Raw genomic sequence first — 13,206 nt, 5'->3', positions numbered from 1 at the left:
TTTTGTTTATATATGTTAAAAGTATTTTTCTAGCTATATTTTTTTACTAACTTATGTCCTTTAGTTTGGCTAACGACCAATATTGAATTATAAAAACTTTTTATATTGGACATGACAATTAACTATTGATTCAAACACTAATTCCCTGGAAAACATAAAGCTACTAGACCACTACTAAAAAACTATCAAAAAGTAGGTCAATTTGTAAAATATTTTTTAACATGCAAATCAACGTTGAGAGAGGCGGAGTCAAAATTAAAATTTTGGAAATTCTAAAATCAATTTATTCAGGGATTCATAAGTTAATATATATATATTTTTAAATTTTTAATACAAATATAGAATCTAAGAAAAAATTAGTGAATTCATCCAACCCTATGAACCCTCACCTTGCTCCGTCTCTGACAACAGGAGGTTGACTTTCTATTGATTTTTTTTTTCCAAAAGAACAACCATTGAGGTCGATTTAAAAAAATGTATATTTTTGCGATTTTCTTTTTCTAAAAAATAACCTTCGAGGTCGGCTATTTTTATGAAAAATAAATTTAAAGAATAAAATAAAAGTTTCATAAATTTGGGTTGGGTAAATATAAAAAATCAATGGACTTAATTGGAGTCAGAATTTAAAATTAGATTAACAATAAAATATCATATGAAATTTTAATAATTTTGTAAAATTGAATATTGATCATTAGTCAAGGATATAAGTGAGCTAAAAAATATAATCATAGTGATGTTTTAAGCAAAATAAGTGAATGAAAAATATATCTAAACCTTCAACAATAGTCGAAGGGCATTATTGATCCTTTTTGGTTCAACATATTTATATTGCAATAATACATTGTCATATTTAAAATGAACTCACATACACAAAAAATAAAATAACATTACAAATATGCATCTATGCTCAACCACACCTTCCAATTATCACATACACAAAAGAATAAAATAAATTTGTAGCCTATACACAATTAAACGCATAATTCATGTTCCTGATTATCGGCCTATTTTTATTTTGTATAACTATTAAAAAAATAATGATTGACAGTGAGTTTATCATTCTATCTCTATTAAATATAAAATGGATAAATTAAATATTTGAAATTTTCAAAAAATTCTACCTTTCTAAAAATAATTAATTAAAAGCGTGATAAATAAATTTTTAAATCTTTTTTCAATTTATCAAATGAATAAAATAAAAAAAAAACATGGGTTGAAAAGAAAATTTAAATAAGTAATTAGAGATAGAAGAGGCAACGAAATTTTATTTTCTTCTTCTCATAATCAATATCTAAAAATGAAAGAAGAAGAAACAACCAAAATTTAAATATAATTTTGGGATTTTATAGGTTTGTCTTATTTAAGGATGGATTAAGACATGAAACTCCTTGATTTGTGATAGATATTCTGTAATTATTCGAAAAAGGCATAATGCATATATTAGATTCTAAACTTGGCTTTAAATTTTAACTTTGATCTTCAATTTTTATAATGCACAAACAGACACGTAGGACACCACATAGGACAAAAAATGACATGTAGGACATGTGTGTCTATTTGTTCAATTTTATACAAGTTTTTAAGTGTTTACTTGTGCATACCCAAAGTTGAAGGACATAAATGTGATTTAAAGCCAAGTTAAAGGGCATATTTATGTATTATGCCTTCGAAAAAAGAAAATCATTATTAATGCATTTGTTTGTCTATTTTATATTAAATAATTAATATTTTTTTTACAAAATATAAATTTTATAAATTAATTTTTATTTTTGAAAAATTTAAAATCATAATATGAAATTTTCAAATTATTTTCTTTACAAAATTTGAAATTTCATCTCATGATATATGTCAGTGAGATTCTATTGGCGTGCAACGTGATATTTAACAATTTTCATTAATAAAAATGATATTTTTGACTCAATAATTTAACGAAAATTATAAATATTGTTTAAAGATACGTATTCAGCTATTTAGAGCAATTTCAATTGTATTTTTTCTGCCTAACGATAAATACTATTTTTATTTTTGATGAGAAAATACCTACTTACACTATTTTGGTAAAGCATATCCTTCACTTTATTCTAGTCCACTTAGATTGAAGCTCCAAACAAGTGCAACTTAGTCACAAAAATATGTGACTAACTTTAAAGAGCCCTAAAGTCTTTCAAAGGCATTTATGAGAGGAAAATTTGGTTGCCTTAAAATTATTATTACCTTACACTAAACTACTTCATCGTTTCATTTTATATGTCACACTTTACTTCATATTTATATTAAGAAAATGATATAATCTTTACCTTTTATCCTTATATAAATTTTTTGAAATTAAAAATTTCAATTAATGAATATAAATTAATTTATTTTGATTAATTAATTTAACCAAAACACATGAATCATTTACGTAACTTTTCTAAGTTGGTGAAATGTATAATTTCAAGGTTAATAACTCGCAAAGATAAAAAAAGAAAAATATGATAATTTATGCATTGATTTTATGAAATAACAAGTATTATGGACCAACTATAATGCCAAATAAAATGAGACAGAGAGAGTATTAAGTAAACATCAATATGACTAAAGTTTTGTTATCTATACAACCTGCGTCCATTTTCAGATATCATGATTTTATTTTTCAGAAACTTGAAGTAAATTATTAATTTCATCTTTAAATTATTGACATCATTGAAAACATTTCTCTATTTGACAATTCAACTTAAATACATCACGGATCTGTCACATTGTATAACAAGCGATCTCAAACTCTTATTATAGGAGCTTGAGACTCTTAACATAAAGTCAAAAGAAGTGTTAAAATACCACTAAACTTGATAAGAATTTAGGGGTGCATTTCACTCATGTGGCTATATTGATCAGGGTTGCATTTAAGTTCAATTAGTCAAGTAGAAAAATATTTTTAAAACGATCAATATTTTAAATATAAAACTAATAATTCACGCCAAATTTAAGAATATTTTAAATACTTTTCTCTTTATTTTTATTTTAGAATCAAGCCATATGCGTAATTAATTAATGTATATAAATGCTAAAATTTTCTTTAACCTTGCCAAACTCTGTTTGGCATTTTTTCAAAAACATTGTCCCACACTATCCCATTAATGTTCCCCATGAGCGATTTTTGAATTAATAATTAAAGTTAAATGAATTTCTAAAAATAATTCATAGTTGAATGACCATCTAATATATTATCTCTCGAGATCATTCCATATAATAATATTTAATAAATAATATTTTTTGATAATTTATCAATATATATAATACCAAAAAAAAACTAGAAAATTTTCGAGCTTTCTTTATGTATTTGAGCGGACATTCCCCTTTTATTAGTAAAAGAATTATCAATTTTTCTTTAATTTCTTTAGGCAAAACGATATTTTCAGTCCCTGTGTTCAGGTAAATTTTTTATTTTAGTCCTTGCGTTATCTAACTTAGCATTATTAACCTTCAATAATATCAAGTGAGTAATTTTAATCCTTCAACAAACCCGAAAAAGCTAACAGAGAGTTCAGAGTAATTTGAGTATTTTAAAGTTATTGCTTGAGAAAACAGAAAACTTTTTTAAAAAAATCGTTCGCCTCAAATCTATCGTTCGTCGGTGTAAGAGGGAGGGATAATGCCTATCAAGTTGGTTTTTTTGAAATTGTAGCTCAGATCGATGAGCTTGTACTTCAAATAGAGATAGGAAAGACTGAGCTTGGTTATAAAAGAAAGAGAATTTAAATGAAATACCCGAACTATTCCTTTTAGAGTGAACTCTCTGTTAATTTTTTTTTTGAATATTTTAAATTCACTCATTTAATATAATTGAAGGTTTATAGTGCTAAGTTAGATAACACAAGGACTAAAATAAGAAATTAGCCTTAACACAAAAACTAAAAATATCGTTTTCCCATTTCTTTACGACTATAATATAAATATATAGGAAGGATAAAGGATAAGGTGATCGCTAAAATGCAAAATGTGCTATAAGTTGCAATCACTTTGTTACTAGAGGTATTTGTTATATCAAACAAAAATACACTATGATTAATATGTTTTAGTCGATAATATAATATAATATTAATAATTATGGAAGTGTGCATTGGTGTATTGAGTAATTTAATTATGTCAAGCAATTATCACATTTTGTACTTAAAGCTTTTAATTTCCAAATCACTTGCATTACGTGAAGACAAACTATACTCTAAAAAGTTGTAAATTTCACGTTTGAAAGAAATTGTTGAGTAGGAAAATTAGGGATATGGTGGGAATGCTTCAACTAATTATTTGGTTTCAACTTCCAACTATATAATAAAATTTATGGCATTCATAACCACACATTTCTCCTGATTTATATTACTATAATAATATGATATTTTTTGCTTTTATATTTAGTCCAAAATAAATGAATTTTGCGTTAGTAAGAAGGTCGAGTCTTACTCCATCTGTTTCATTTTATTTCATAATTCATGTTGACGTAACTTTTCATTTAACTAAGAAATTATTTATTAAGATTTATGATATTAAGTAATCTTATTAATTATGTATTTGAAAATTCTAAATTTTGATTATTACTAATTTAATTGCAGCGAATTTACATAAACTTCACCGTGTTAAGAAATTACATCATATTTCTATTCTTTTTCAAATTACAAGTGTCCCTTAAATTTAGTAGAATCCGAATACATCCTAAAACATTATGATGCATCACGCAATGTCCCTATACATCACGTCCCGATTTCGTATGCATCACTCGATGTGTTGATACATTGCGTATGTCCCGATATATCTCCTATAGTGATGTATCCAACATATAAATCGCGTAAAATAATGTATTACGTCTCAATCACGTAAAATGATGTATTATGCCCGATACATCACATATAGTGATTGATCCAACCGATACTTGCATATATTGATGTATCTGATCAATACGTCACGTAAAGTGATATATACAAAAATAGAAGAGAGTATGTATTTTGCAATTTTTAAATGATAGAGAATTTGAGAGAATATGATAAAAAAGAGTTGTGTATTTAGATAACTTCCTATTGATCATAAGCACCATATTAGAAAAAAATAATAAAAAAAGATTTTTGTAAAAATAAGCAAGAAAAAAAAGAATTTTTTCGAGAAATGAAATTGGATAGTTAGTTGAACCTCATTCAATTTTCACTTTTTACTTAATTTCATTTTATGGTTATAAGTTATGACAATTATAATCACAAGTTTCATGAAGTGTAGAATCATAGTAATAATTTATTTATGTGAATAAGAGTGACGTATTTATTTATGTGTTAAGATTTTTTCTTTGATCATAAATTTTGAAATTTAATTGTGTTTAAATATACGTTTTACTTGAAAAAGATTTGAACTATTGTGAGTAAAAAACAATTTTTTACCAAATTTGTTTTGGATTCATTATTTTAAAAGATAAATTTGTAAAATCTGATCCAAAATATAAATTAATATTTAGAGATATTTTCTAAAAATATAATTACAATTTATGATCATATACTAATTTATTTACTAAAACAAGTACATATATAACTCAATGAAGCACAAATTATTTATAAAGGATAGTACCTAAAATCTCTCGTTAAAAACAAAGAAATAATATTTATCACCAATCACTAATCATATTATTGGTTACAAGAATGAAGAAACATTTCTCTTCTTCCAAAACATAAGAGTAGCTATGAATTTCTATCTTGTTTGTTGTTATCTTATAGTGAAAAAAAGAAATATTTTCACAAGCTAGTGATACTTCATGTTTATTTGGTATTATATGATTTTAATGTTATAAATAAGTCCCCTTTAAATTCTTTAACTTATAATAAAAATAACAAAATATGGTTCAGATTAGACTCGTCGCGAGGATGAATTCTTTAATCTGTACAACCAGCAATATAAAGTGACATTCTCCACTTTTCATGGATTCATTGTAACTTGTATTTAGTTTTTGTAGTTTCTCGAATTAGATATGTATATATATAAATGTTTTTTTCAAAGTTAATGAATGCAAGTGCATCTTTATCTATCTTTGTGGGTCTGCCTCTGCCTAACAAATTAAAGTTGTATGATTAGTCTTTGTTAGAAAAGAAAATAATAAAAAGTAAATATAAATTAAATAAGAAGATGCCTTTGAGGCGTTAATCACACCATGTAAAGAGATACTGTTTATATACATATTGAAAAAAATACAAATAATTTTCTTCAATGATACAACGTAACCCTTGTTTATACATGCAGATTTTTCTTAGGCTATTCCTAGAGAGTTTTTATATTTATAAAACCTAAGATATAACTCTTCATAACAATCATGTTCTTTCACGAACAGATGTATATGTTCAATTTAAGATCTCTATGTATTATAAAATATCCAACAATCTCTTTATGAATTTAAACTGTCCCAAAATATATTAAGTTAATTTTTTCTTAATTTTAAATTACTTACAAACTATTCTATTTTTTTATTTTAATATATGTAAATGAAATTGTAATCATTAGTAAAGATATATAATTCGCCATAACAAAAAGAGAATTTAGAGGTGGAGATGCAAGAAAAAAAGTGTATAGTAAATAGTATATTTATATTTATTATAATATTTTTTATTTACGTATCAAACATCAAAATAATAATAATAATATAAATTCATTTATTTTCAACTCTACTACTATAGCACCTTAACATGGTTGGGGTTAGAGATCGGGTTTTTTTTCCATCCGGTACCCGTAACTCTTTCAAATCCCTCCAAAATCCTCTGCTAAACCCTAGAAATTTTGAATTTCCCTAATTCGTTTCTTCAATTTCAACTGAAAAAATGGAGGAATCACCACCGTCCTCCTCCTCTGATGGAAGAGTTGACGTTGTTACTGACACAATGAATCAGTTGAAAGTTGCAGAAGAAGGCGATGATGGAAGTCGCGTGCAAGTCACGTGCTTCTCTGAAGTCGTTAACGATGCTACTCTCTACTTTCAGATCATTCGTCTTCAGAATCAGGTTTTTGTAGCTCCCTTACTCCAGTTAACCAAAGATTATCGATATGCATTTTTTTACAAGAACTATTTTGTTGGTATAAAATTTGTCAGAATTTAGAAAGTTTTTTGTTCGTTTTTGAGGTGGTAAAGTAAGCATGTAGTAGTATGTTAGAGGAATTTGAGGAAAAAGTTGAAAATTTATGACACATTTGGAATATGATTTTTTTGGGGAATTAGGTTTTGTTCTGTTAAACAGTTTTGTATATTACTATAGGAATGGGTTTGCGATTCAGAGCACATAAGTGATATTGGAATGATGTAGTTCCAACTTCCAAAGCCCATTTGATTGTGATTGAGTCTTAATGATTGATTGATGATGTTTATAAATCGATTGCTTATGGTATTAAAAGTGCTCACCGGAAAATTGTTTTAAATACTTCTGATATCAGTTTGCCATAGACTTGGTAGTATGTGGTGAACTGGTGGTTGGTTCAGTTGAGTGACATTTAATATGCTTTGGGATTTTCTTCTATTGCAGTTGAGGTGTTTCTTCGATTATTATTTTTGTGGACGCATTAGCATTGCTGCCTAAGAGCAGCGTGTCCACCAGTTTCACCATAGCGGCCTGTCTTAAACTCATAGTAGCCTAAGAATAAGCAATCGTCGAGATTGAAGAAGCTTAGTTCAGTAATGATTCAAATTGATCAATAAAAAGCTGTTCAAGTAGAGGTTCATTATTTCATTAAGCAATTTTATAGGTTGGGCATGGGGATCTATATAATAATCCTGAGAAAATAAGAAGTTAGAAAGTTAGACAAAATGTTAGAAGTTCACATTTGACAGCAAATGCAACAGAAAATTGAGAAATACAGTTAATACAAATGGTAGCATGTTGAAGCATCAACTTTTCTGATGCATTTTTGACCCATTTACATCTTCTATCAAGACAAAGTGAGATGTTGTGTATTTGATGAATTTCTTGATTAGTTGTTGTGGTTGCTGATTTTTGTTAATTATGTGTGTGAAATGCCTACAAGTTTTGATAAATAGGTTACTCTTCATTTACAATAATTTCTTTTCATCCTCTATAGATATATGCATGGATTGGTTGCAACTCCACCAAACTTGGGGATTTGTATGCAGCTGCTCCAACAAGACCTGTAAGTTTGGAACTTGGTATATATATTGCACTTCAATTTTTTCTTTGTACTGCCACCTTTCTCATCATCTATGTAATTGCTTTTGAGTAAAATTAACAAGATCTGGGAGTCATACCGATGATTATACTCATAAAGAAAAAGTAATATTGACTAAGTTATCGGGGGAAAAAATTGAAATAAAGTAGGGACAGGAACTCAAAAACTCAAAATGGGATATCATAAAACTCTACAGAAATTTGCCATACTCACATTACCTCTCTCCATATCCCCTCAAAATATTTAGATGTTGAGGTGGGTAATGTATGTTATATTTCTGAGGAGTGATAGTGGTTGCGATTTGTCTAGTCTATTTCAGTTGTCACACTCTTTATGTCATGTGCAGGGCAATACTGTTAGCGTGAGTTCGTTGACAGGGGGATCATCTGATAATACAGGAGCTGGTATTGCCCGTAGAATAGGTATATTACTACTCGAAATAAGTCAGTACAGACATTATTCTCGTCTAACATAGATCCTTGTGCAGTTCTTAAGACTGGAATCAATGTCGTACTTGCTTCTAATATCCCCAAGAACAGCCCCATGCTTGAGGTTTGATCTCTTTCTGTTCCCACTCTGTTTATCTTCCTTTTCTAGTTTCTATCTCTGCACGTTTGTGTTCCCTGTTCAAAATTCTATTTGGACGTCATGATAACTACATGGATTTGTAGATATCTGTTGTCCATAAAATTACATATCTCATCTTGTGTGTGTGTATATAGATATATATATCTCCAGCTGTTAGCTTGATTGTAATTTTCCCCTTTCTTGCTTATTCAGGCAGCTGCTGAGAAAAAGTTGGTGCAAAAACTTATCAGTCTAGGCTACGGAAAGCCTGGACCTCGAGGAGCATCTTCGTAATAGACGGCCTTGCGCATTGAGCTCAATGTAGCAGTTAAATCATTGTGAGATATTACTCTACAAGTCATGCAGAAGACTGAAAAAAGCCAACTATACCATATGATACGGCATTCAACAACCACATTGAATGACGATCGCATAGGAACTTGATTGTTGAACTATGCTTTTGTTCCTATTACTCAGTAGTAGAATATTGGATGCAATGAATAGCTTTGAAAGTGCAATTTTCATGTCTGTGATGAACTGATTGACATATTTACGAGATCATTAATTGATACATCTAATTTGTTAGACAATGATAGTACTTAGTACTTACCCTCTTAATGTTTTCTTTTCTGAGTAAAGCCCTGTTAAGAACTTGTGTTCGTCATTATTGATAGTGGAAAGATATTTGTGAGCAAGGCTAAGTTTTGCCAGATCAAATGTCAAGCACTAATGGTATATGAGATAATTTTCGGTACTATGAGAAAATAATTAGATTCAGACGTCTAAAATTGTACTCCAACAACCTAAAAAAATTACAATCCATAGCCAAAGCACAAAAAGCCACAAGTCTCAGCAGGTAAGGAACACTTGACTAATGTTCGAGGAGATAAAATTAAGGTTTTCCAAAATGTCACGATCATCGCCTGGGTTAAAATACCGCCAAGGCACGAAAAATAAATGAACATGATAGATCACACACTAAAGATGATGATAAAGTACTTTAGTTCCTTGACCATGTTCAACAAAGTACCTCAAAATGGAAGTTGAAAACTAGACAGGTCTATTCATTTGAACCAGCAGGACCAACAAGGACTCCTTGTGCAGAGCCTTCCTTTCGAGCACCCTCCTCCTTTACTTCATCAGGTTTTCTGATTCTAATTTTATACTTGGCCTCAAAGTCTGAAATCTCCTTTTTCTTTTTCTCCAACGCTTCATTCAGTCGCGCTATCACTTCCTCAATTCCCTCCTTATTGCGTTGAACAGCAGGAAGGACCTCCTTGATGGTTCTCTCAACAAGAACACCTCCAATCATCCTATAACACCGCCTTGCAGGATCAAGTGGTTGTATAGCATTGATTACGAGTGAGTGCTCACTAACTTCCATTTCTAGTTCAGTAATTTTAGAGTAAATCTGGGTGATCTCAGACCTCATGGAACTGTAGACATTGGCAACTGCTTGCTCATTGATTGGTTCTTCAGCTCTAGCAGCCATAGCGCTGAGACACAAAATAGACCGTGTCAAACATCATATCTATATCAGTAACTCCAATCACAAATAGTGGTGATGAAAGAATCACATATCAAAGCCGTATCAAGACAAAGGTAATCTCTATAAATTCATGTTATTAGGGCAAAAGAGAAACCAAAAGGACAGTAGAATTCATGTTATCAGTAAAAGCCTCCAAGAAATACTGTGGCATAATTATAACACAAATGAAAACATTTGCTTGGAAGGGAAACTGAAGCTAGGACTTCTTGGAGCTTAGAATTGCATGGAAGCAAAGAAGAAAATTAACTGACAGGGAGAAGTGGAGAACAACTTTTCCTTTTGATCAAGGGATAGCATGTAAACAATGGTACGTCAAAACATCATTCTCCTGTATTGTCTTCTCCAAAAGCCTCTAAAATCATTCTCATATCCATTAACAAGATCCCTATTCGATATTCAGTAAAAACACAAGACCAATTGACTAGACTTTCAACAATATGTGCCATGAAATTAAGTTTTACCTCTCACAGCCAATATGAAATACTATATAAATGAAACATCTACCAAATACATTTCCTCAGGAACAAGTCCTTACATTTGTTGGCAGTATTCCCTGATTTCAGTTTAGCCCTCAAAGGTTGTCATTATCTAGTATGCGTACATCACTAGCGGTCACAAAGGAACCCAGAATTAATACATATTGTCCAAATGATAAAAATGTGTGGAACAAAAACAGCACAAATTTTGGATTCTAACTTGTCTTATGATATACCTCAAAGCTTATTTAAGTCCTAAAAATGGTTTCGGAAAAGAGTTGTCCTTCGTATGTTCCTCCTTCCCTTGCATCCCCTCACTCCTAAATATTTTATTATCAGCTGAAGTTCTATCTATAACTTAGCATTGCTCTTTTCTTTTCCTTGCCTTGTTGAAAAGGCACTATTAATTTTTCTTAAAATATCAAATCTTCCTTCCATAAGATGATAAGATTTAGTTGTCTCCCAAATAAAAGTATAATGTTATCTGAACCAAGTGAATAAATGCTAATGTTTACTAAAATGCCTTAACGAAAACATATTGTTCGAATGGTTGACCTGTCACATTTAATGTTTCTTCTTGTTCCCACATACCCAAACTAGATATCGTAAATTGAGCTATTAACAACTTGGATAAAGATTATTAGAATAGAAACTTAGAATAACCCCCAATGTTAGGTAAATGCTGTGATCACACTCCATCAATCCACCCCCCTTTAGTAGCATCTCATATCAAGATTATGCAGCTTTAGCATTAGCAAATATTCTTCACTAACGTAGTCCTGCACAATAAAGGCTCAATGTAGTGATCTATCTCCACTTACCCCTGAAACTAGTGATGTTTTCGTTTGACATTAGCACACACGGGTTATACATCTGCAATATGCATCGTCTACAAATTACCATGGACATTTATCATTGCCAATAAAACCTAAATACTTTTGCCCTTCAAAATCAATAAATTAAAAGGCAAACAATATATTAAAACCCATGAGAAACCAGTTGCATAGCGCCTTCAGTAAACTAAATCCAAGAAAAATACAGCAAAAACCACAAGGTTTGAACTTAATTAACCACAAAACGACCAGTGATTCATAAGATGATTTGACAAAAGACCTAATTATTAGGAATCATCATTCACTCAAAAACACAAAATCAGAAAGCAAACTTCAAAGACCTAAAACAAGTAAAATCATGACTTACCCGAATAATTCTTTGACCTAGCAAACTGCGAACAGTGGGAAAAAGAAGAAAAATAATAGGGCAAACTTCGATTTTGCAGAAGAAAATGGAGGAATCAGCAGGGCTTGTTTGGTGTTTGAAGAAAAATTAAGGAAGAAGAGAGATTTATTTTGGGTTTTGGAGTGGGCCGCTTTTACATATGGGGCGGGCAGCCCATCTGCACGGACATAGACAAAAATTTATATTTGTATGCTATAACAAAGTTTGCACTCCATAGCAAATATAGAAATATATAATTCGCTATACATATACAGTTGAAGTAAATTGTATAAAACGAAGTGTATAAAACAGAAAGAGAAAGACACTTGGGCAGAGAACTATATAAAAACAAAGTATATAAAACGAATTGTATTATTATAAGTGTATAGAACGATTATATATAATTTAAATTTGTATAAAATGAGAAAGAGAGAAAGACAAAAGAGACTTGACAAGGAATATACAATTGAATCGAATTGTATAAAACGAGAAAGAGAGAAATTAGATACAATTTGAAAATTGTATAAAACGAGAAAGAGAGAAAGACAAAAGAAACTGGGCGGGGGAGTATTTTTATTGCATAATTATAAGTGTATAGGACGAAAATATATGTACTTACATGTGTATATATAATTTTCTCACGCTTTACACAAACAGAAACACAATTTATACATTTTGCTTCTGTTTGTATAAGTGAGAAAGGAGAGGGTGACGAGCGAGATTTGGGAGAGTGGCGAGGGAGATCTGGAAGAGGGGAGAGAGGGGAACAAAAATATATGTATTTATACAATTTTCTCTGCTTTATACAATTAGAAACAATATTTATACACTTGTGTTTGTATAAAAAGTGAGGAAGCGAGCGAGAGATTGGAGGAGAGTGGCGAACGAGATATTTGGGAGAGAGGCGCCTGAGAATTTTTCGCAAACGTTTGCTATGGAGCATAATTAAATCAAACCCTAGCTACTCCATTTATTTTAGGTTATTAGTTTGCTATTATATACAATTTTCCCTATTTCAAAACTCGTGAATACATTGCTCGTTACATAGTTAATTATATATAAATTATAAATTAGATATATATGTTATGTATCTATATAACTATAAATAAGATTCATATTGATATAGATTTGAAATAATTAGCGTTATGTATCAATAATAATATTTTTTATGAGAATATTGTACGCAAATAAAATTATAAATAGAAGTAAAGTGGGATGTTA

At 29.8% G+C, this 13,206-nt stretch overlaps 2 protein-coding genes across 2 annotated transcripts; one reads left to right on the top strand and one right to left on the bottom strand.

Moving 5' to 3' along the window:
- The first annotated feature begins 6,676 nt into the window (after positions 1 to 6,676).
- On the top strand, positions 6,677 to 9,302 carry LOC101246538 (PAC4 domain-containing protein). Its single transcript, NM_001366880.1, has 5 exons — positions 6,677 to 7,001; positions 8,071 to 8,139; positions 8,522 to 8,597; positions 8,663 to 8,727; positions 8,956 to 9,302. Exons 1-5 carry the CDS (start codon positions 6,822 to 6,824, stop codon positions 9,034 to 9,036), a joined length of 471 nt encoding a protein of 156 aa, NP_001353809.1. The 5' UTR covers positions 6,677 to 6,821; the 3' UTR covers positions 9,037 to 9,302.
- A 185-nt stretch (positions 9,303 to 9,487) lies between these two features.
- Positions 9,488 to 12,084, bottom strand: LOC101246254 (probable prefoldin subunit 2). The gene is made up of 2 exons (NM_001366878.1): positions 11,968 to 12,084; positions 9,488 to 10,238 (listed from the first exon to the last, which is right to left on the bottom strand). The coding sequence occupies exon 2, from the start codon at positions 10,232 to 10,234 to the stop codon at positions 9,803 to 9,805; it is 432 nt and encodes a 143-aa protein (NP_001353807.1). The 5' UTR covers positions 10,235 to 10,238; positions 11,968 to 12,084; the 3' UTR covers positions 9,488 to 9,802.
- Between the last annotated feature and the right edge of the window lie 1,122 nt (positions 12,085 to 13,206).

This window comes from Solanum lycopersicum, chromosome 6, assembly GCF_036512215.1.
Source record: "Solanum lycopersicum chromosome 6, SLM_r2.1".
Lineage (NCBI taxonomy): Eukaryota > Viridiplantae > Streptophyta > Magnoliopsida > Solanales > Solanaceae > Solanum > Solanum lycopersicum.
Note: the sequence above shows the minus strand (reverse complement) of the source record. Positions and strands in the feature narration are given on the sequence as shown.

Excerpts from the sequence above, each read along its gene's own strand:
- LOC101246254 (NM_001366878.1), bottom strand. The coding sequence starts at position 10,234 with ATGGCTGCTAGAGCTGAAGAACCAATCAATGAGCAAGCAGTTGCCAAT.
- LOC101246538 (NM_001366880.1), top strand. The coding sequence starts at position 6,822 with ATGGAGGAATCACCACCGTCCTCCTCCTCTGATGGAAGAGTTGACGTT. Across the intron at positions 7,002-8,070 it reads TCATTCGTCTTCAGAATCAG|ATATATGCATGGATTGGTTG; the intron begins GTTTTTGTAGCT and ends CATCCTCTATAG. Across the intron at positions 8,598-8,662 it reads TGGTATTGCCCGTAGAATAG|TTCTTAAGACTGGAATCAAT; the intron begins GTATATTACTAC and ends ATCCTTGTGCAG.